Genomic DNA, 24,540 nt, shown 5'->3' on the forward strand with positions numbered 1-24,540 from the left:
AAGTAATAATTCAAAGGTAAGTGATGTTTACATTCTTTCCTTACCTGTCATGTGTTTTTGATTTTTAATGATGCTGAAGAGTTAAAGGCAAAGATTTTAAATAGAAGGTGTTTTCCACTTGACGTGTTAGGACACAACCAAGTACTACAAAGTCTTCTTTGACAGGTCTCAGTAAACTGAGCCGGGTCTCCTGATCCAGGGTCCTTGCTGCCCTCCTGCTTCTTCCCTGTCATTTTATTGTCTCCTTTAACTCCTCAAGCAAGTTATTCTTTTGAAGGTACCTCACCCATTTTATCATTCATCAGTGAAGGAGCAAGGGACTCTCCCTTTCCGAGCTCTCTTTATTTTGTCTCAAATCTTTTCTCCCTCATTGTCACCTTAGCTTCCCCTCTCTCTGTCTTCAACACACTGATGGCTATTGGCAAATTTAGGAATTTGATTATGAGCCAAGAAGGAAAAATAACAGCAGAGGCTTTCTACATCTCTGTATGAATGAGCATGACTCAGCGTGGCTAAATGTATCTGCAGGTGTGTATCCATATTTGTTCTACTCCATTGAGTCACATGCTCCAGAAAGCCAAACCCCTCAAATTAAACTCTGCCTCCTTCTCTGGATTCAGAATAAAAGCTCACCAGAAACATTCAAAAGGAGCAAGTGGTCTTAAAACTTTTTGCAGCTCACAACCTGAGTGGGAATTTTAAGAAAACTAAACTGGACCATCAAGTTTCTTTCACAGGATCATCTGGACAGGTTGTATTTTTATTATTATTGTTGATATTAATGTTTAAATTATCTATTTATCTAAATTATACATTTATATGTATAATAGATAGATTATACATTTATCTAAATGTATAGAATGCAAATTATATAGCACAAAGCTGTTAAAAAAGGAAATATAGAGAGAATAAATTCTTTATCAATCTTATAATCAATATTAAAACTTTATTGATTATAATATAATCAATATTATAACTTTAGTTACTTAATAATGTAAAGCATTAAAGCCTTTTTAATCACTCTTTTGTCATTAAAAATAACGTTTTGCATTTATATAGTACTTTGCTCTTTAAAGAGTTTTAACATAGACAGTATCAAGGCTGCCTTGCAAGTCTTGCATGCTAGACATGGTCTCCATTTTACCAACGAGGAAACAAAGCTAGCAGGGTAGAAACAGAGTGGAGACTGGCTTCTAGGCTCGTGTTCACTTTTGTGAAATATGTCAGAAGCACTCTATTACTACCAGCAGCCTTGCAAATACTATTGTTACTTTTAAGTGGGAGGCATCCAATAAACAAGAGGAGAAGCCCAAGTGCTTGGTAAAGCATTGACAGGAAGGTACTTATTTTATCTCAGAGTCCCTAGTAAAAACTAGAAAGCCCAGAAGGATTTGATCAAACAATTAAGTTTAACGAGTATTTGTGAAGCATCTACTTTGTGACATAGCACTGAATATAGATAGAAAGATGCACAAAAGGATATTCTCTTTTTTCAGCCACTTTACCCTAATCCAGGTAAGTCCAAGACAGTGAGGACTCAATGAGCCCTATGCATCTGTACTCACTGTGGTATCTCAGCACTTACCTCTGCTCCTGCGAACAAGGTAAGCACTCACATAGCATTTGCTGGATGAAAGGCAGATTAGGGGATGGAGAAGGGAAGGTGGAGAAAAGGAGAAAGAAAAGGAGGAAGGAAAGAAGAAGTAAAGAGAAAGGAAAGAAGAAAAAAGATTTCTTAATTCAATTGAATTTATGAATCACAGTTTAACAATTTTTTGTTGGTGTTTCTAGACAACAGTAATCTACACACTCAGGAAATGAAATTAACAATTTCAGATGAATTATACCTTTGAGAAAGAAGAGAGCAGCTAGAGGGTGAATCTATACATTGTAATATGAGATAATTTACCAAAGGAAGTTAAACAAAGAAAGAGATTTTATTATACGACACCTAGGTTAAGTCAGACCAACATTGACTGTGAAAGGGATGCCAGAAGTCAGCCAATTGTTTAACGATAAATCAGCTGCTCCCAATTGACTATAAGGGAATTCTTACAAAGTGGGCAAAACATCAAGAAAAATTGTTCACGTGAATAAACAAATCAGTAGGCAGAGCAAGCGACGTCTTTCATACACATTGCTTCTCGTGAAAGATCTATTTTCTGAGAGCAATGAGAAGATTTGGGAAACAAGCCGATTTATCAGCAAGACTGATTTTTAATGAAAATTTCATCATTTTGGTGAGATTGCATCTGATTTACCAGCGAGGGAGGTTTGGAAAGAGTTGAGTTTGTCCTCAGGGACTGGGAATCTTTTCCTTTTTGGTAAGAGCAACTTTGACTAGTGTCAATGTGTGGTTTCCAAAACACATGTTAAGCCATTCTTTGGTTAAAAACAAATAAACAAATGAAAAAATCTTTCATTGTACCTTCTTTCTGGTATGCAATTTGGGACCAAAATGAAATGAATGTCATGCTGGGTTGTCCCAGAGAACTTTAGAGAAGCAAACAAACAGGAGAAAAATCAGATTGGACATGTATAGATTTTATCCTCTCCAGTGAGAAAACAGATTATTGACTATAAGTTTCTCCAGATAAGTTTATATATATGAAACTCACTTTTCAGAATTTTTGAGAACAAATATTTCCCTGCTTTGAACAGAGATAGTGCCATGTAATGTGTACTGTTACTGAGTGACTTTAAAGTGACTGGCTCCTCTGCATTATCATACAGACTTGGCATAATAACAAGATAAGCTTACACTTATTAAGCATTTATAATTGTCAGGCTTATCCTCTCATTTAAGTTTCAATAACTGTTTTTTGTAAGAATTATAATTATTCTCATCCTCAGTTAGTAGATGAGAAAATGGAGCAGAGCAGAGCTACAGTAATTTGCCAAGATCACACAACTTCAAATAGCAGAGCTAAGATTTAAACCAAGAGGGCCTACTGTAGAGCCCACAGTCTTAATAACCATATTCTCTGCCAGGTACATATTAATCATCTAAATGAATATGAATGCATAAACTTTTAACACATATGTATTTCTCATTAAATGAGCATATTTAAAGTTTTAGGCAAACATACCAACCATAAGGCAAAAATTTGACACATTTTATTACATGAATAATAAACTTCTATACAACACCACTAAAAAAGTTAAAAGATAACTGGCAATATAACACAAAAAAAACTATAGATACTATCAATATATAAATCAGTAATAAATTACTAACTTTAAATAAGTTAGGAAAAAGCAATACTCCTCATGGGCAAAATGGATCAAATAGAATAAAATAACCAAGAAACTTACAAACTATAGAGGCTGGCCTGGTCGTGCAGTGGTTCAGTTTGCACCTTCTGCTTTGGCTGCCTGGGGTTCACGGATCCCAGGTGTGGACCTACACACTGCTTGTCAAGCCATGCTGTGGCAGGCGTCCCACTTAAAACAGAGGAAGATGGTCATGGATATTAACTCAGGGTCAGACTTCCTCAGCAAAAAAAGAGGGAGATTGGCAACAGATATCAGCTCAGGGCTAATCTTCCCCCCCCCAAAAAAACTTACAAACTATAAAAACAGGAAAATTACAAAATGTCTATAAAATGCAGATTTAAAATATATATATATATTTTTTTTATTTTTTTGCTGAGGAATATTTGCCCTGAGCTAACATCTGTGCCCATCTTCCTCTATTTTGCATGTGGGTCACTGCCACAGCATGACTGCCAATGAGCGGTGTAGGTCCACACCCAGGAACCAAATCTGGGCTGCTGAAGGGGAGCATACTGAACTTAAACACTAGGTAATGGGACCAGCTCCCTAAAAAAATAAGTTTTCAATCATGAAAGATTATAACAAGTAGTTTCCAGTCCTAGTGAGGATGTGAAAATATAGGCAATTTCATAGACTGTAAAATTGTTACAATCTTCATTGGTTTGTTAAAAAAAATTTGTATCTTCCACGTGTATGTGTGTTACTTTGGCAATTCCATTGTCATGTAAAGATAAGTGTGAAAGACATATGCTGAAGACATTGCAGTGATACTTATACCAAAAAAAGTTGGATACAACAGGAATTTCCAACAATAAAGAATTGTATCATCTATGTTCCATCCATAGTATGGACTGCTGTGTGTCATTTATAAGAATAAAGATAGAATTTACACATCAACACCAAAATATATTCACATTATGTAGTTCAGTGAAAAAATAAAGGACAAAATGAATGTAAAATATAATACAAATTGTTATATACATGTGTATAGATTCTATAAATATTTAAATATTTGGATAAATAAATGTAATACTATTAGGAGTAATTATCTCTTGAGATTAGAATAAAGAAAGCACTTTCATTTTCTGTATATTTAACTTTGTCAACAATTATGTGTCGAAAATAAGGATATTTGCATGTACATGTTTACAAACGTGTGTAAATATGTGCATATTTATCCTTCCTAGAGTAAGACAAATATGGTCAGTCCTCAAGGATTCTGGGACAGGACAAACAACCAAACTGAGAATATTGTCTGCTTTTTCACAGAATTTTATAACATGAAAATAAGATTGTAAAATAAAACTTTTCAAGTCTGGCACAAAGTAAGTGCTTAGTAAATAACATCTGTTTTCCTTCTTCTGCTGGTTGTAGAAAGAGGAGAAATGCACTTTTTACAGGAAGGCCAGTTGGAACACTATTTTCATATTCAACCAACAGTTGGAGAGGTTCTGAACTAAGGCAGTGACAATAAAGGTAGAAAGAGAGGAAAATAATGAAAATGGAATCGATGGCATTGAGAGCCACGTGTTGGTGAGGGAGAGTAAGGAGGTACTATGCGAATGTTTTCATCTGTAATGTGCAGCCTAGAAATGCAGCGAGGAAAACACTATCAGAAGAAGCCTTCAGGATAAGTCAAGGGTCTATTTGGTTTCATTTGTAGTCACTTACCTTCCTAAAATTTGACCATCAGATATTTCTTCCTTTGGGTATAGTATCTACTAATTTCATTCTACTAATTCTAATTAAATTAAATTAAATCAAATTAAATTAGATTTAAATTTAATTTGATCTAATTTAATACTAATTTAATTCTACTAATTTGTTACAGTATCTACTAATTTCATTTCGTCTTCTCAGTGCTCTCTCAGGGATTGGGATTGTCTGTATTAAAGGAAATACATTAGGAGACTAGAACTGTTGCCTCCAAGAGGCTCCTGTTATAATACAAACTCTCTGAAAAAGACAATAAAAGCTGCACCTGTCACAAATGTATGAATGTACGACAACTTACCAGGCAGCTTTTTGGGCAAGGGTGGATAAAAGGGAGATCTAGAAAGGCTAATACCAAAGAAGGACAAAGTTTGTTGAGATGCCATATCACAAAATCAGAAAGGGGTAAGTTTGGAAAAAAAAGAGTGAAAGGAGTTGAAAGCCAAGGAAGGAAACTTGCTTAATTAAAAATTCTATGACTAGTCATGAACATGAAGTGGGTTGTCACAGGATCAGGATTTGAATTATCAAATGATAAATATCTTGTGTAATCTTATAATTTTCAGACAACTCACTCAATGGCAGTGTCCACTAATTTACGGATCCAGTGAGAGAGAGAAGTAAAAGAAATGTCAGAGGTCCCAGAAGAAACTTCTGTTCTCTCAAGGATCCATGTCTTAGATATATTCCTTACAGTGTCATCAATTTCATCTTCTTTGAATACACTCATCAAGTATTTTAACTTTTTCACTTAATGAAACATATTCAGGAAATACAGAAACTCTGACTTTGAGCTCTGGTAATAGCTATCAAATATGGCCATTAATCTTTACTGTTATTTGATGTATACATAATTAATCAAAGTGATTCTTTGTCAAATATTGCTGTATTTCTGAACTTCTTAGTCTTCTTAAATGCCCCTTCAATTTTGACATAGAAATTTAGGGCTCTGTCTTTTTCATTCATCTTGGAATTTATTATATATAAATATTGTCTATAAACATGATAATACAAACGTATCACACATTCTGTAGATAGTTTTAAACATTTTACTTGACAGTGTCTCGTACTTTATTATTCTTTTATGTTAGACTTATCTCCTTAATAGGAAGAGAAACTATTAAAGCACCAAGAATATGTCACATACTTCTTTAATATGCCTTTAACCCAAATACTCAACAGCTAAGAAATGCTACACTCTCAAGAGGACCTCAATATTCAGAGCTATTATTAATATTAAAACATTTTAAAGTACATACAAAGTGGAAAATATATGTTTTCTCTTTCAGTGTACCACTGTATGATGGATTCTTCCAAATTTGACAGTTCTTCATACTTTGGCAGAATCCATGGAATTCTAATGTATAAAGATTTTGTTGAATTTTGGGATGATGTGGAGGCATTCGAAGCAAGACCAGATGACCTTGTCATTGCCACCTATCCCAAATCTGGTAAGTCTCCTTGTTATGTGAAAGTTGTTCCCTTTTCACCCAGAAATGACAAACCTATTGCATGGTAAATATTAAGCTGTTTATTTCTTCCATACCCATTCTCCATATTGAATAAGGATAGGTATAGTGATTTTGATACAGACATAGGAAGTGGCATAGGATAACTCTATTATAAAACCACATCTGTGCTATAACTTGAGCAGCCCATTGGCAAATGGGTATTATTGCCCACTTTAGAAAATTATGTAATATATATGAATGACTACAGAACAATAACTAAAATTTGAAATTACCAACTCTAATTTATGCCACTATCGTCATTATTGTGTAGACAAAGTATAAGCAATTTTCACGGATTTAAGAAATCTCTTTTGAGCTAACCAGCTCCACTTCTTTAAGTCATTCTCTCGAACTCCATTTTTAAGCAATATCTTTTTTCCTGAGATTAGCTCAACTGTTTATCAAAGTTCTGGAGTCCTACAATCGTAGACCTTTAGAAATTAGGAAGGTCCAGCCTAGACCACTTTATCTGGTTGTTCCATTTAGTACTTAAATTTGTCAAACATTGCATATGTCTTTGACTACTCTAACTCTGAAGCTGTTCCTCCACTTCTCTTCTCTTTCTGGATCAATGTCAGCATCTGAAGAAGAAACCTGAGGGCGATTCCAGATTCAATTCCTCTTGCTTCTTCATTTCCCATATTCAATCAATCAAGATGTTTTGCCCATTTAGTCTCATAGCCATGTCTCAGAATCAGTCTCTTACAGGTCTCTTGCATCCCTTCTTATTGACCCCTCACTCCAATGTTTTATTTTCTCTCCCACTAGAACAATCTTTCCAAAACATATCCCCAATAATCTCATCCGCCTGCTTAATGTACATCAGTGCCTTTCCAAAACTTTTAGAAACAACTGGCATTCTTTAGTATGAACTACAAGGCATTTTATGTTTGCCTTCTGCTTGCCTCTGTAGCCTCATCCCCACCCATCTCTTCGGGTAGACTCTTTGATTTAGGCTTTATAATCTATTTCCAATTCTTTTCCTCACCACTATACTATTTTCAAGTATCTGACCTTTGATTAAAAAACAAAACAAAACAGTCTTTCTGCCTGGTAGAATCCTTCTCTACCTCACAAAGTTAAGAACTTATGCTAGTAATTTGTAAAGGCTGAGCTCAATTATGTTCTCTTGATGGCATTTCTTTTTGAAACGTGACAGCAGCAGCAGCACACTGAGTTAAATGTTCCTCCTTTGCAGTCCTTTAAATCCCTGTGCCTACCCGTATTACAAAATCTTAAGAAATAAAAAGTGTTGCAATTATTGAGCATTGTTTCTGGCTCTTCAAAGGGCCTTGGACCACCATAGGGCAAAGACCAGTTTTGTTCTTTTCTACATCTTCTGAACTAGGATTCAAATTGAGGCCTAAGCAGCTATCAGTAAATTTTATAGTTGAAACCATGCTTAAATGCATCATTATTATTCAAGCCTCCTTTATTTTGATGCAAAAATTTCCATCCCAAACTGTTAACATCTTGTATAATATCGCAATCCATCATGGACAAATTTGGACTCTCACCAAAGGTGTGTCTTACTACAATATTCACCCTTATTTGTTGAAGCTATTTTTGGGACCTATAAGATTAAATATTAGAGGAAATATTTCTAGAGTCCTTTGGTTATTCTGATATCTTTCAAATAATATCGTATTGGTTTCTTCCTACTTAATCCAGCGGCAAATCCACTAGTCCTGTCATCAGCCCTGCATGGTTAGTGGGAGACTCAGGTTTGTTTAACTTTTACAGGCACAACCTGGCTTAGTGAAATTGTAGACATGATCTATAAAGAGGGTGATGTGGAAAAGTGCAAAGAAGATGCCATATTTAATCGAGTACCTTACTTGGAATGCAGAAAAGAAGATGTAATGAATGGTAATGTTTAAGTTGATTTTACAAGTTGTATACATATGTTTCAAGGTGTGGATGTAGATTATACAAGGAAAGAGACTGTAAACAAGAGTGGAAATAAATATTATGTCTTCTACACAAGAAAGTTGTAAATTTAAATTTAAATCTTTTTTTTTTTTTTTTTGAGGAAGATTAGCCCTGAGCTAACTACTGCCAGTCCTTCTCTTTTTGCTGAGGAAGCCTGGCCCTGAGCTAACATCCGTGTCCATCTTCCTCTGCTTTATATGTGGGATGCCTACCACAGCATGGTTTTTGTCAAGCGGTGCCATGTCCGCACCCGGGATCCAAACTGGCGAACCCCGGGCCACCGAGAAGCAGAACATGCAAACTTAACTGCTACACCACCTGGCCGGCCTCTAAATTTAAATCTTCACAGAGTTTATGGTGTAGCATGTGTCTGGAATACAGTGAATAAGGATAGTATTTACATGCCTTCAGCAGAGCCTAGTAATGTGTGACTGTTTATTTCTCTATGGGTTGACTATGATAACACTTTAAAAACTAGGAAAATATCCATGAAATTTTCAAAGATATACACAAAAGGATATTTGTCACAGATTCTTTTAATATTATGAAAAATTAGAAACAAAAAATGTTAACCAACAAAAGAAAAGTTAAAAGAGATATAATAACACTATGAAATGATTAAAAATTTTAGGATATCATGTGTTTCTTGGCATTGTAGTTTCAGCACAATATCTTAAGAAAAAGGCAATTAGAAGATATTAAAAACTCCATCTGTGTGTGTGATATTTGGATGGCTGTGAATCCGGCACAGAGAAATATTTGTATAGAAGACTGCTTCCCAAAATGTTAATAATGATTTTTCCAAATTGGTGAAATTTTATTTGATCTTATTTTTTGTGTATAATTTTCTCTATAAAAACTCCCATCACAGTATGTATTATTATGAATAGAATATAGAATATTCGTTACTTTTATTTTTTAAATATCTGTAAATTTCTTATAAATATTTATAATTTTTGAAGTTGTCTTACTTTTAATTTCTCAAAAATCAGGAGTAAAACAACTGAAACAGATGGCATCTCCTAGAATAATGAAGACTCATCTGTCAGCTGACCTTCTTCCAGGCTCATTTTGGGAAAAGAACTGTAAGGTAACCAGAGTCAAGTATTATTAGAACTTCAACCAACTCAAAAAAATTTTAGAATGATCAAGTCAAGTTACATCTTAACTGTGTCTTATCCACACTTGTTCATTTATTCTTTCATTGAATCCACAGACATTTAATAAATGTAGATCATAGTATAGTCAGAGTCTAGATTTCAATGCCAATTCTAGGTAATTCTGAAACAAAAAAAGGTAAACTCTCTAAGCTGCAGTTTCCTCATCTGTAAAAGAAGGATAAGATTAGCATCTTCCTCATCTTGTTGTTATAAAGATTCAATGATATAATACTTGTAACGTGCTTAACATAGTGCCCAGCATATTCTAAACACCTCAATAAATGGTAGCTACTTTTGTATTCATTGTTAGTACTGATTGTATTGAATGTACTCCTTTTGCAAACTGTTGTGTGTGGCATTGTGAGGAATGCAGACAAACTAGACAAAGATCAACCAGACAAGCATCACATAATAATTATTTACTGAGTGTCTACCACGTATCAGCAATGTAACAATTAACAAGACACATGCAATCCTTGTCTTCATGGACACATGGTCCATTGGAGAAAGAGAGGTCCACTGCAGGAGGTGCCATAGGTCAAGTAAGAGAAGAATTTTAGCCCAGACACTGACGGCAGGGGAGGCATCCAGAAGCAAGTAACATCTAAGCTGAGTTGGGAAGGATGTGTAAGCGTCTGTGTATACAATCTCAGATGCAACCCAAGGTGGGAATGTGAAACCAGTTCAGTTTATCTGGGAGGTTGAGTGTACATATGGCTGGATGAGTGAAGAGAGAGAAGCTGGGTTTGATTACAGCAGACACTGAAGCTGAGTTAAGATGTTTGGACTCTATTTGATGATAATAAGGAGTTATAGATATATTAAGCAAATGATTGACATGATCAGTTTTGCTTCTTAGAAATAATGATACATGTAATCCCAAAGTACAGGTAAAACACTAAGTCTTGGACCACTGATGCTATTCTTAAGCCCTTTCCAGCATTTTTAGGATACACTATGACCCATACTATACCTATGAGATATTAAAGTATTGTGTGCACCCATTAGTAACAAAAAAGGGGATTTATCACAGTCATGAAATATTTTCATTTTTTACTCTGATATTAATGGTGTATTTGACATTTTCTGGAGATCCGCGATCCAAAATTCTGAAGATTCCAATGTTTCTTATTTGTTTTTTTTGCTTTTATCATAAGCAATCCTAGTTAGACCACATATATCCTGGTGAAATCATCCATACATAAATTAAATACCGTTTACTCATTAGTAACTACCATTCATGTATTTTCATGGAAAAGTGTCATTGCCATTTTTTCAAGAGATTAGACCAAGTCACTTTATTTCCTTTGGAGAATGGGTTGTAACCTTGATGTTACCCCTTTACTTTTCAAATGAAAAGAGATACCATACATTTACCATCTTCTCAGTCTTCACAAAACTGGTTATCATCTCAGAGATAATCAAAGTGTAGGAAAACAGTTAGATGGATTAATGATCTGAGTATTTCCATGGTGATTCACTAGAGGATAAGAAGACAAATGGATTGAGACTATTAGTAAAAGTGTGTTTGGAGTGATGGACCAGAAAATAAAAGTGATAAAAGAAAAAAAAGAAAGTGAAGAAAAATGGAATAGGCTTATAGATAAGAGAAATAATTGAGACCAAGAGATTTGAGGTCTTGGAGTGGCTGCAGCTGAGGTATATTGGGAATAACTGATAAGGAAGAAGGAGGGAGCAGGATTTTCTTGGAAGAAAACGTGAGGCTCCAGGATAAGTCTTCAAAAGTGAAACCTTAAGGGTACTAACAAGATTCGCAATTTGATTATAAAAGTGGTTGACTGAAGCAAAATAGAAGCAATGATCAATGAGTACAAGGGCACAGAGAATCAGAGGGATCATGCGTGCAGATACTAAAATTACACAAGACGATGACAGGATTTGGAATGGAGAGTAATACTACAAGGCAGGTGTTCAAATCTTCAATTAAAGCAAGGGAATGACCACAAGCTTAGAAATTTATCTGGGAGAGGAATGGATTCACTGTCCCAGGAAGGGAATCTTTCAAGTATAGGATTTTTAGATGGATTATGATTTCAAGTGAAATGTGGGTAAGCTAGCAATTTTGACTTGAGAGAGCTACAGGGAAAATCATATCTTCAAGAAAGAACTACATTTTCCTTGAAAGCAGGAACAGTATGTGCAATAGAAAGTTTTAGATATGGAATAGGATTTGCCAAAATGTAGATGAGATAAACTAATGGGATTTTATGAGAAGAGGGATTGATTTTGCTCCCTCCCCCACCCCCATCAAGTGGCAGAATAAAAATCTTCACGGAAGATCTGGAGTCAAGCGTTAAGTATGGGTAGTATTTTGAGATGCAGAGAATATTCAAGACAGAAAGAATAGCATGAAGAAAGGCAAAGGGTGAAAATTCTGAAGCATATTCATGAATATATTAGCAAAGAATTCCATTCAGCTAATAGGCAAAAAGAACAAGGGAGAGTTGTAAATAAGATTGGAAAAGTTCAATATGGCTAATGATAGCTTTGGTAAGAACCGAAATATCACTTTCTTTCTGGAATAATGAAAAGATTTTATAGAGAGACCTTAAAAATGAGAGCCATACTTCTCAGAATAACGTGGAAGATTTCTTTAAAATTGTTTGAAAATGTAGAGACTTGAGTAAGACAAATTTAGTGAGCTTAGTCGTATTCGGTAAACAGTGGAGATCACGAGCAACTTTCCCTCATCGCGTTGCTCAGGCGCCTGAGGGCAGATGTGGAAGACCACTGGGATATCAGAGATTGGTTCCAGATCTTTTCCTGCAGCTCTAAGTACCAGACCCAGAAGAAACTATAGAGATCTGACCCAGTTCACTTGCTTAATGCATAAAAAAATGTAGGTCCAAAATGTTTGGTGCTTTGAGCAAGATGATAGAACTTAGTGTCAGAACTAGCAACTTAAAAAAAAAATGTCTTCCTGTTGCTAATTTATTGGTGTTTCCTCTATGTGTAAAATGGAAACTCAGCAAGGTGTTGTTGAAGATTATATTTTCACTGAGATCAATGTGCGTTTAAATAGACCCTCATAAAAATGTATTTTTCCCCAAGATTGAAAGCGAGGAAACAGCAGGACATTTTTTTCTTTAGTATGTAGAATGGTGGTATAGAATAAAGACCAGAGGACTTTATTGTTGACGTAATGATTTATCAGATCATTTACTCTCATTGATTTATTGTCAATTATCTAGTCTGACTCAGCTTTGGTTTAGTTTCTTCAGTTATAAATTTGGGATAATAATTGATCTGGTCCAATGTATATCAATGGAATTTGTGATGCGTAAATAAGGTATTATATTTGAAGGTGGCATGAAAATGAAAAGTGAGAACTGGCTTTGAATAACACTACAAAAGATGCTGTCACTTCAAGTTATTAAAGAACTTTTCTTCTTTATAATTTTATATATTTTACACTTTCTACAATGAATATGTATTATATATATATAATGCATTATAGTATATTTATAGTTGAAAGCACAAATGATTTCCTTTTAAATCTTGATGAAACTACATTTGAAAAAAAATAGGTGATTTAATATATGATTTCATTCTCTTAGATGATCTATCTTTGCCGGAATGCCAAGGACGTGGTTGTTTCTTTTTATTATTTCTTTCTAATGGTAGCTGGGCATCCACATCCTGGATCTTTTCAAGAGTTTGTGGAGAAATTCATGGATGGAGAAGGTAAGAACAGCTTCTTTTCTCTAAACTCTTTCAAGGCAAACGATACAAGACAAATGGCATCTCTGAGCAAAAATGTTTTTTGTCTGTCCTGGTCTAATTTCTTCCCTGATCATTCATTGATACACAGAAGTTTTAGAAGCCTTTGAATTTTAGAGCAAGCATAGGATTTCCGGACATGGATGTCAAATGTCAAAACCTGGACACTCTAGCTCAGTGCCTAAAAATAAATATATAGAAGTCTGTTTGGAAGTTGGAAGTACAAATTTTCATAAGACAGAAACTCAGGCCCAAATTTTCTCTCTTATCTCTTCTTATTAGTAAATTCTTCCACAACATGCTATTAAATTCCATTGAGCAAGCAGGAAGGAAAAAAGAAAAGAGAATGCTCATTTGTTTCCTGAAAAATTTCAGGTGCTACATGAGACCAGAATTCATAAAGAATTCTGAACATCTACAAAGTTCTTACTCATTCTATGCAGTGTAGAGTCTAAATGATTCAACTAGATTTTTCAGAATAGTACAGAGTTACTTGAGCAGAAATTCTGGGAGATTTTTCCTTTTTAGTTAACTCCATATTAAAACACCTGAGTATTTAGATTTGAGGAAGAAAGTATAGAGGAGAGTTTACTATTAGCTAAAGAAGGCCATTCTGATCCTGTAGTAATAATTGTAAGGAAAAATGATAATAATGCCATTTCTATATCCATGGTAGATGACATTAACTAAATAAAAGTAGGATGTATGTACTTTATGTTTGTTGCTACATGTTGGAAAAATTTATGCTAAATCATCATGAATAAAATATATACCTCAACATCATCAAAACCCGCATTGTAAGGCAGAGAAAAATAATGTTGCACCTCTATAAAACAGATGAATAAGACCACATAAATATCATTACATAACTTTTTCTGTAAAGAAAATTGTCAATAAGGACAAAGAACAGAAGAGAAATGCAATGATGTAATGCAAACCAGAATACTTTAACTTACACATTATGATGTTATTCTGTCAGCTTTTTATTGGGTGAAACATTTGGATATACATGCAAGAAGATAAGAGAAAAGAAAGGAAGAGAGAGCATTTGGTCATATGAGATCATCTTCAAAATCTTCCAATTTTTTAGAGTCAGAATGATACTAAAGTCCTTGAAGAAAATATCGTTTACCACCTAAGCTTGAAATAGCATAACAAAAATTTATATAGTTAACTAGCTTCAGTTGCCAAGGCTAGTTTGTAAATGGTCAATTTGAGACCTGGCCTGAATTCTGATGATAAGAATGTTGATAGCTCCACTAACTCAACTCCTTTCACTAACAGCTTGATTTTACACACACACACGCACACACACACGCACACATGCACACACATATCATTTTCAAAAATGCTCTCATAAGCCCTGAAGCAAGTTGATGGAAAGAGAATTTCCTTTACTTTTCCTCGGTGTCATAAACCAGGTCATAATGATGAAAGTACATGGATTATTCAACATACTTTGCCTCTCTTTCTGCAGAGAAATTTGCTTAAGCTGTGTGTCTGATCTCTAGTTTTCATTCCATGATCATTTATTTATATTTATTTTTGATACTGCTGTGTGAACACTCATTTTCAAGCTGTATAAGGATGATACTATGCCTTTGCATTGTTTTTATCTCTAATTTTAGTTCCTTATGGTTCCTGGTATAGACATGCAAAATCTTGGTGGGAAAAGAGAAAGAAGCCACATGTGCTATTTCTTTTCTATGAAGACATGCAGGAGGTAAGAAGCTGAAAACATATGGGCAACTTGTAATTTCTAACATGGTAGCATTTGACAACACTCTAGAGTCAAAGATCTGCCTTTAAATAAATGATGCAGCCACCTCCAAAAGTTACAACAATGCAGATACTTTGGCACAGATTTGAAACTAGTAAATAAAAGTCTCCTATGAATGAATACATTTAAACCCAAGTCTCAAAAAATTACCAGATATAAAATTTGAGAGAACTTGAGTTCATAAAACAAATAAAACAAAACATCAACAACAAACACACACACACACAGAAACACATACAAACAAGGAATCACAATGGACAGGATGAGTCAACAAGACTCCAAATTTATAGATGTTGGAGTTATCAGATAAGGACTATAAAATAACTGAGTCTAATATGTTTAAAAAATGAAGAAATTAAAAATTTTACAAAGAAACTATATCTTACTAAAATTGTCAAGGCAGATTAAAAAAATTAGCAAAATAGAATTTCTAAAATAATAAAAAACATTAAAATTAGAAAATCAAGAGATGGTTACTTATACATAAAATGGAGCTGAGGAAATTCCATAGAATGTGCCACATGAGACAAATAGACTACTTTGAAAAGAGAATAATAGATATGTAGGATAGAGTAATAAGGTCCCACATATATCAGCTCGAACTTCCAGAAGGAGAGAGTAAAGAGAATGCTGGCACAGCATTATGCAAAAGTATGATGACATCAAAATTTCCTCATAATCTAGGTTTTCTTTAGCTTCATTAGTAATAAGTAATTCAAAATAAAAATCATTGTGAGATGTCATGTCATAGCCAGAAGACTGACAGCAATTAAAATTTGACCATAATAAATATTAGTCAAGAAATGCATCAGGGAGAAGTAACACACTGCTGATAGAAGAGTAAAAATACAAATATTGTGGAAACAGCTTGTCATTATCTAGGAAGGGTAAACATGCACGTAACTTAAGACTCAGAAATTCTACTAGTAGGTATATACTCTTCAGAATCTCTGATATGTGTTAATTAGGTTATATGTACTGTTAACAGTCTTCATAGCAGCATTCTTCATAACCATAAAAATTGGAAACAACCCAAATATACATAAACTCAAGAATCAGGATATGATGTATATTATTGTTACATAATTAAATATTATATTATATTGCAATGAAAAGGAATAAAGTTCAAATATGCACATCGATTGGGTAAAACCAAGCTATATGTTGTCTATGGATACATATAAAAGTTTGAAAACTATAAAGTAAAGCACAAGATTGATTAGATCAATTTCAGGATAGGTTTTGTTGCTGTTGTTGTTTGTGGGAATGGGAATGGAGAGTGGAAGAAAAGCAATTTGAAACTTGCCCATGGAAGAACCCAACAAATTTTGAATGTTCTATTCCATAAGATGGATAGTAGGTAAGGGGTGCTGTACTCATTTTTATTCTTTAAAGCACATAGGTACACATATCAAATTATTTTTTAAAAACAGACAAAACACTGGTTCCCTTCATTAAGAGATGAGAAATGTCCTCTCTATGTTCATTCTTTATTAGCACCAAGAAAGGAATCAATATCCGTGTCTTGTTCACACTTTTGCACAATAATTTTTGCACATTGTGTTTTGTAACTAGAATATTGAAGACAGTAAATTTGAAAGGCACAAAAACAAAATTTCTTAGTTAATTTAACCAGTTCACCTCTTCAAATTGTCCATGTCCATTCGCTCCCTATTTTGGTCAATAATGACCATGTTCAGGTTATCTTTACAGTTGAATCAATAAGGAGCCTAAGAATGAATAAATTACTTTTCTTTTGTTTCTACAATGTATCAAGTAGAAAGAAAATAAGATATTGACATTGTATGTAGGATGATATCATCACCAAGCAGGTGTGAGAGGACTCTTTTATCTCTCACCTTCAATCTACAATATAACATCCATAATCTGACAAGCCTACAATGCATAAGGCAACAGGATGCCAGAAAGATGCACACATTGATACATACAAAGGCCAGTGAATTGGAGCACACATAGAATGCTAAATTGGGGCACAGCAGAGGCACAGCCTAGGATCCTAGATCACTGGCTGCAGTGACTAAGCCAGATGCTCTCAACCCCAGAGATTTTGGTGGGCAGCAGCAGAGGCATGTGTGTGACTACAGCCAGCCAGCTGTGGACACTCCTGGAGTGGGAAGCAGAGTAGAGGGGGAAAGCCCATAATCAAAGACCCCAGCCTTGGCCAGGGGTCTGGTAGCAGTGGTGACATGCATACAGGACTCTACAGCCCAACCTCAGCTGGAACCTGTGACCACAAGGTAAGGAACAAAAGCTGAGATGGTGCCCTGACTATCAAGCTCACTCCCCACCACTCCCTGCCCCAGTAGGGCTGTGGCACTTCTGAACCAGATGATCCTGGATACTGCTAGAGTGTCTGCCATCCCTGAGTCTCTGTGGCAAAGCCAGAAACTACAGAAACACCAGCAACAAGGCATCAGCAAGCCCCAACAGTGCAGATGGTCAAGAGGAGAGAAGTGGCAATACAAAGGTTGTGCAGGGGGGGATATGCAGATCCTCAAATGTAGCAAGAGGCAGCTCAGGTAAGAGAAACCAAAAGCTAGCACAATAGAGCCATCTACTGAAAAATAAAAGAAAAGCTTCTAATCTCCAAGCAGTTCAAAATCTTGAATCAAAACTATATCTAAATAGATGTGTTTTCTACAGTAAATGTGCCCACAGAGAAATAACTCAGCAAGCAAAAGCCACAATACCATGGCATTATAGAAAGAAACATTCTCCAGAAACCAAAAATAAAGTCATGGAAGATTGTTGATCTAACTGGTAAAGAATTCAAAATAGCTGTCTTGAAGAAACTCAATAAGCTACAAGAAAAGTCAGAAAGGCAGTTCAATGAGCTTAAGAATAAAATTAATGAACAGAAGAAATACTTTACCTGAGAGATTGAAATTTCCAAAAATAAACAAATCCTTGAACTGTAGAACTCAATAAATGACATGAAGAATACATTAGAAATCATTGGAAATAGAGCAGATCATGTTGAAGAGAGAATTAGTGAGATTGAAATCTAAAAATGATGTAGGTAGAAGAAGAGAGAGAACTAAGATTTTTTTAAAATGTAGAGATTCTATAAAAATTGTCTGATGAAGGAGATGAAAGGCTTGTATACTGAAAACTGTAAGACATTGTTGAGAGAAATCCAAGTAGACACAAACAAATGAAAAGACATTCCATGCTCATAGATTGGAAGAATTAGCATCATTAAAATCTCCATATTACTTAAAGCAATCTAGAAATTCATTTCAATCCCTATGAAAATCCCAATGGCAGTTTTCATGGAAAAGAACGAAGATCCTAATATTTACATGGAACAACAAAAGACCCTGAATAGCCAAAGCAATTCAAAGAAAAAAGAACTAACTTGGAGGTATCACACTCTGTGATTTCAAAATACACTGCAAAGCTATAGTAATCAAAACAGCATGGTACTGGCAGAAAAACAGACACACATATGAAATGAATGAAACTGAGAGCCCAGAAATAAACCCTCACATTTAGGGGCAGCTAGTTTTCAACAAAGGAGCCAAGAACATGTAATGGAAAAAGAAAAGTCTCATCAGCAAACGGTGTTAGGAAAACTGGACAGCCACATGAAAAAAGAATGAAAGTAGACCACTATCTTAAAACATGCATAAAAATTAATTAAAAATGGATTAAAGACTTGAATATAAGACCTAAAACTTCTAGAAGAAAAACGTGGGTAGCATGCTCTTTAACATTGGTCTTAGCAGTATTTTTTAAATATATTTCCTCAGGCCAGAAGAAAAAAAGAAAAAAGAAACAAATGGGATTACTTTGAACTAAAAAGCTTCTGCACAGCAAAGGAAACCATCAACAAATCAAAGAGACAATCTATTAGTTGGGAGAGGAGATTTGCAAATCATATCTCTAATAAGGGGTTAATATCTAATATACACAAAGAACTTATACAATTCAACAACAAAAACCAAAAAACCCAGTTAAAAAAGTGGGCAGAGGATCTGAACAGACATTTTCCAAAGAAGGCATACAGGTGGCCAACAGGCACATGAAAAGATGTTCAACATCACTAATTATTAGGGAAACACAAAGCAAAACCTGTTTTGATATCACCTCACAGCTGTCAGAATGGCTGTTATTAAAAAGACAAGAAATAACAAATGTTGGAGATGAGGCAGAAAAAGGGAACCCTTATGTACTGCTGATGGAAATATGAATTGGTGCAGCCACTATGGAAAACAGTATGAAGATTCCTCGAAAAATTAAAAATAAAACTATCATATGGTCCAGCTATTCCACTTTTGTATAGTTATCCAAAGAACATGAAAACACTGACTTGAAAACATATATAGGCACCCTGATGTACATTGCAGCGTTATTCACAATAGCCAAGAATTGGAAACAACCTGAGTACCCATTGATGGAAATGGATAAAGATGGAGTGACGGAATACTACTCAACTCTAAAAAGACGAAATCTTGTCATTTGCAATGCTATGGAATGACTTTGAGGGTATCATGCTAAGAAAAATAAGTAAGCCAGAGAAAGTCATATACCATATGATTTCACTCATATGTGAAAAGTAAACGAAAACCAAACACACAGATACAGAAGACAGATTGGTTGTTGCCAGGTGCAAGGTGAGGGGGAGGGTGAAAGGGGTAAAGAGGGACATATGTACAGTGACGAATGGCAACTAGACTTTTGGTGGGAACACAATGTACTCTATACAGAAGATAAAATATAAGGGGATACACTTGAAATTTATGTAATGTTATAAATTAATATTACGTCTATCAAAGAGTATATGTAGAGAAATGGTCTTTTTTTGTGGACGACAGACAAATAAATTTAAAAATTATGAGAATAATGGTACAATAAATTTATATGGAAAATTATGGGAACAAATATAGGGTTATCTAACTCAGATTGGAATAATCAAGGAAATCATCCCAAAGAAGGTGATACTTAAGCTGAAGTCTGACAGACAAGCTGTAATTTATTGGCTAGAGAACTTGAGAACAGTATTCTGTGTAGAGGGAACTAAACATCAAAATAAGCGTTTTAGTTGGTTTTGTGAATGGTTGCATTGAGGGATTTAACTGGATAATAGGGTACACTATTGAAGTTATAGAGATGGGGATGTTTGTAGCTATAGTTTGTATAAATCTGATGTTTTATGTTGAGTATTTGCTTTTTCCCATCTTTTCTTAATCCTTCTGATTCCTTTGCTTCTCACTAATTACCCAGTAGATTAGGAGAAAACCGAAAGCTGTCTGCGTATTTTCACCCCAAAACTTGGTCTTTCACAGGGAACTGTAGTCTTTGAAAGAGTATATTAATATTCATAGATTATATTATTGAGCATGTAGTATGCCTCAAGGACAACAATAAATATTTTAGAAACATCAACTCATTTAGTATTCTAACAATAATTGAAGTATCTTTTATGTCCATCATATGAACAAGGAAAATTATCCTTAGAGAAGTTAAAAAAATGCCACTTCTGGGCTGGGCTGGTGGCACAGGGGTTAAGTTCACATATTCTGCTTTGGCAGCCTGGGGTTCGCCTGTTCAGATCCTGGGTGCGGACCTATGCACCGCTTGTCAAGCCATGCTGTGGCAGGTGTCCTACAGATAAAGTAGAGGAAGATGGGCATGGATGTTAGCTCAGTGCCCATCTTCCTCAGCAAAAAGAGGAGGATTGGCAGCAGAGGTGAGAGCTCAGGGCTAATCTTCCTCAAAGAAAAAGAATACCACTTCCCCAGGAGGTGTTTTTCCTCTTTAGAAGCCTAATTCCATTACCAGTGGGAAAAATGAAAGATTTTTTTTCTCTCTCTTTTTTTAAATTCAAATAGTAATGTATTCAATTTTAGTAATGGAGTCTTCAAAATAATTTTTCTCCCTAGGATATCAAAAGAGAAGTGATAAAATTAATGCAATTTCTGGGAAGGAAACCATCAGAGGAGCTTGTGGACAAGATTGTACAACATACTTCATTCCATGAGATGAAGAACAATCCATCTACCAATTACACAATGCTACCAGATGAAATCATGAACCAAAAAATATCTCCCTTCATGAGAAAAGGTGAGATAGTTATATTATTTGCCTCTATTGTTATAGGAACTCGCAAGTTGACATAGTTATAGGCAAATGTCTATTGAGGTCTATTCATGCCTGTGAACCCAGCTTGTTTTCTTCAGAGCTATTTGACCTTTGAGCACTCTCTTTATTGAGTTAGTTACCAGTTCTAGAGAGGCATAAAACATTAGTACTACTAGTAATACTAGTAATATATTGCTATTACTCGTTGATTATTTAATATATGCAGCACATTACATTAAGTATGAGCAGCAGCAACCCCAACTTCAGCACCAGCACTAATACCACACTCTACTAGCTTTCATTTACTAAGCCTTTGTGCCTTGATGCTGCACCATATACATTACATAAACATAGATAATTTTACAATTCTAATTCTCTTTAAATTATAATCAGAGACTCAGGAGAAAGCTTCTATTATTATCTCATTTTGAGATGATGAAACAAGCTTAGAACACTTAGCTTTTCCTTGACCAACTGGCAGATACTTTTCAAGACTGACAAATGTCAAAACTCATCAAATCGTACACATTAAATATGCACAGTTCTTTGTATATCAGTTATATCTCAAGAAACCTCTTGAAAAAAGGCTAAGTTTCAAAGCAAATAGTGGCAAATACAAGTCTGTTTAGCTAAAACATCAAAGTACAATGAGGTGACGTTCTATTAGGAGGCGGCGGGGTCTGAATAGATATAGTCCGTTTATAAACCCAAAGGCGTGGAGGAGATGCAGAGTATTGGGACATCCAGGCTTACTGATATGTGAAGCAGAGATAGGACAAAGAAAATCTTGTTCTTTGAACCCAATTGTCAGTGAGAGGGTCAGGGATCTTTGAAATAATGGGAAAAACAAACCTGACTCTGGGCAAAAACAGGGAGCTCCTGAAAAGAGAGTTAACGTGCAGGTTATATTTTAATTATTCACTTCTCAGATTATCTCAGTCTCCTTTTCCATAATATCCACATGTATTTTTAAGATGAAACAATGATCTTAAAATAGTTGTCATGCATGTAAAGGGCTGCTTCCGGCTATATGCTCAGACTCTACCCAATCCTCAGGACGTACATTTTCTATCTTCTGTGTTTATTTCATTGGGAAAGTTTAGAGCTCCTTGAGCTAAGGAGGCAAGTGAACTACTGACTAATTTAAAATACAGGTGACTTTCTTCTGTCAGGGTAATGTTGGAAATGATGGAAAGCAAAAGAGAAGGCCCTGCTAGACTATCATATTAGCACAGGTGGGAAACACTGAGAAGCTTCTCTGTCAGTGGCCGCAGAAATGGAAGAGGCAATGGATATGAAGGAAGTCTGAATATGAAGAAAGAGTTAGATGGTGTGGTTGAGGGACAACCTCAAAGTTTATGCCTGGACACCTGGTGTTGCCATTAACCAGGTTATGGAAAAGTGCACAAAGAAAACACAATTTGGTGAGGGAGAACATGAATTTACTTTTGAACTAGTTGAATTTGAGATACTTGTATGCAATCCAGGTGGCACTATCATGTAGGCAGTTGGATATGGAGATATAAGTCTGGATTTGAGGGTTACCAGCATGAAGATGATAATGTCTTGGAAGTGGGTAAAACATGGATCTCATCTTAGGAGGTCCAACATTTCACAGGAAATTGGATAAGAAAAATTAAGTAAAATATAAGAGGGAAGAATCAAAGAAAGAAATTTGCAGTTTGTTTTCTTTTCTTTTTTAGCGATCAGGATATATCCTTTGTGAACTCAAATATATATTATTTATGGTATACATTCTATTTCTATAATTGAGAAGTACAAGAACACAATTTGATTAGATTAAAGAAAGTGATAAATATTAGAAGATTTCATGATTCTGACTGGAAGACATATTTACTGTTTTTTCTCTTTTGTTACAGGGATTGTGGGAGACTGGAAGAATCACTTTACAGTGGCCCTGAATGAGAAATTTGACACACACTATGAGCAGGAAATGAAAGGGTCTACATTGAAATTACAAACTGAGATCTAAAAAGGAATTTCTTAATATATCTGAGGTTAAAGCTTTCTCCTCCATCATTCTTCAACTTTTTAAAAGTTTAGATTGGTAGAGAAGGAATCATGTGAACAATTAGGATCAGGTTCACAGGGTTTTTGAGATCTTTATATAAAAAACAAGAATGTTTTCCTTGCTGTTATCTTTTTTATTTTGGTTCTTTCTTTTATTTTCAAATATTACATGAATCTATAATGATGTAGAAACACACAGATAGTTTGAGTTGTCAGTCTCATTAAAAATAACCAAGAATTTCATTTTCTTTATTTTTGTGATTACCTTTCTTTCCATTTAGTAGTACATCTGATATATACATATACTTATATATAGATATATGTGTAAATATATCTATGTATTAATAACTGCACATGGGCTTTGAAAATTATGGAGAAAGAACTAAAGAACAAATAAACTTGGGGGCATAACTATACTTATTATTTCCTTACTTATTTTCTTTCACTTTCTGCAAAGTGTCTATATTGGAATTTACCTTAGTCTAATGTAAATTTTGGACATAAAAGAGCTGATTTCAAGATGTCTATAAATAGTCTTTATATACATTACATTACATTATATAATGCCTAAAAATAATGAGTATAGGGGCAAGCCCCATGGCATAGTGATTAATTTTGGCAAGCTCTGCTTTGGAAGCCTGCATTTGTGGGTTCGGATCCCACATTCGGACATAAACCACTTGTCAGCCATGCTGTGGTGGTGACCCACATACAAAATAGCGGAAGAGTGGCACATATGTTAGCTCAGGGATAATCTTCCTCAAGCAACAAAAGAGGAAAATTGGCAACAGATGTTAATTCAATACGAATCTTCCTCAGCAACAAAATAAAAAATGAAAACTGAGTGTAATTCGTGCTTGAATGTCTTTAGCAAATTTGAAATACTTATGCTTTAATGTTCCTTCTTTCTTATGTACAATGTGATGAATGTAAGCTCTGTAAGCTAAAGTTTTAAAGAATGTGATATTTGCCAATAAAATAAAGGAAAAACAAAAGAAGAATTATTACTTTTTACTTATAGAACGTTGTTTTAGCTTATATCTCCTATTTTTCTGTATTCTATTTTTGATTTTCCTTCTATACTATGTTTACAGTAACGGTCAAAGCTTCCTTGTCTAAATTAGAAGACACACAGGATCATGAAAAATTCACTAGGGTCTTAGGAAACTATTACATCCTTATTTCCTAAACTAAGGGGTCAAATCTAGGGAGAAATTGACATGATTTGTTTTCTTACTGTTTGGATAAAAGTCTAAGGAATTTCTCAGAACCCTGTTCAATAATTATAATT

General features: G+C 34.8%; 1 protein-coding gene across 4 annotated transcripts; it reads left to right on the plus strand.

The window, feature by feature from the left end:
- Window positions 1–611: 611 nt before the first annotated feature.
- On the plus strand, window positions 612–24,244 carry SULT1E1 (sulfotransferase family 1E member 1). 4 transcript variants are annotated; one of them, XM_070261653.1, is made up of 9 exons: window positions 612–751; window positions 1,497–1,604; window positions 6,279–6,440; window positions 8,244–8,369; window positions 9,425–9,522; window positions 13,171–13,297; window positions 14,962–15,056; window positions 21,020–21,200; window positions 23,099–24,244. In XM_070261653.1, exons 2-9 carry the CDS (start codon window positions 1,541–1,543, stop codon window positions 23,209–23,211), a joined length of 966 nt encoding a protein of 321 aa, XP_070117754.1. In that variant the 5' UTR covers window positions 612–751; window positions 1,497–1,540; the 3' UTR covers window positions 23,212–24,244.
- Window positions 24,245–24,540: the final 296 nt, after the last annotated feature.

Source organism: Equus caballus, chromosome 3 (genome assembly GCF_041296265.1).
Source record: "Equus caballus isolate H_3958 breed thoroughbred chromosome 3, TB-T2T, whole genome shotgun sequence".
Classification (NCBI taxonomy): Eukaryota; Metazoa; Chordata; class Mammalia; order Perissodactyla; family Equidae; genus Equus; species Equus caballus.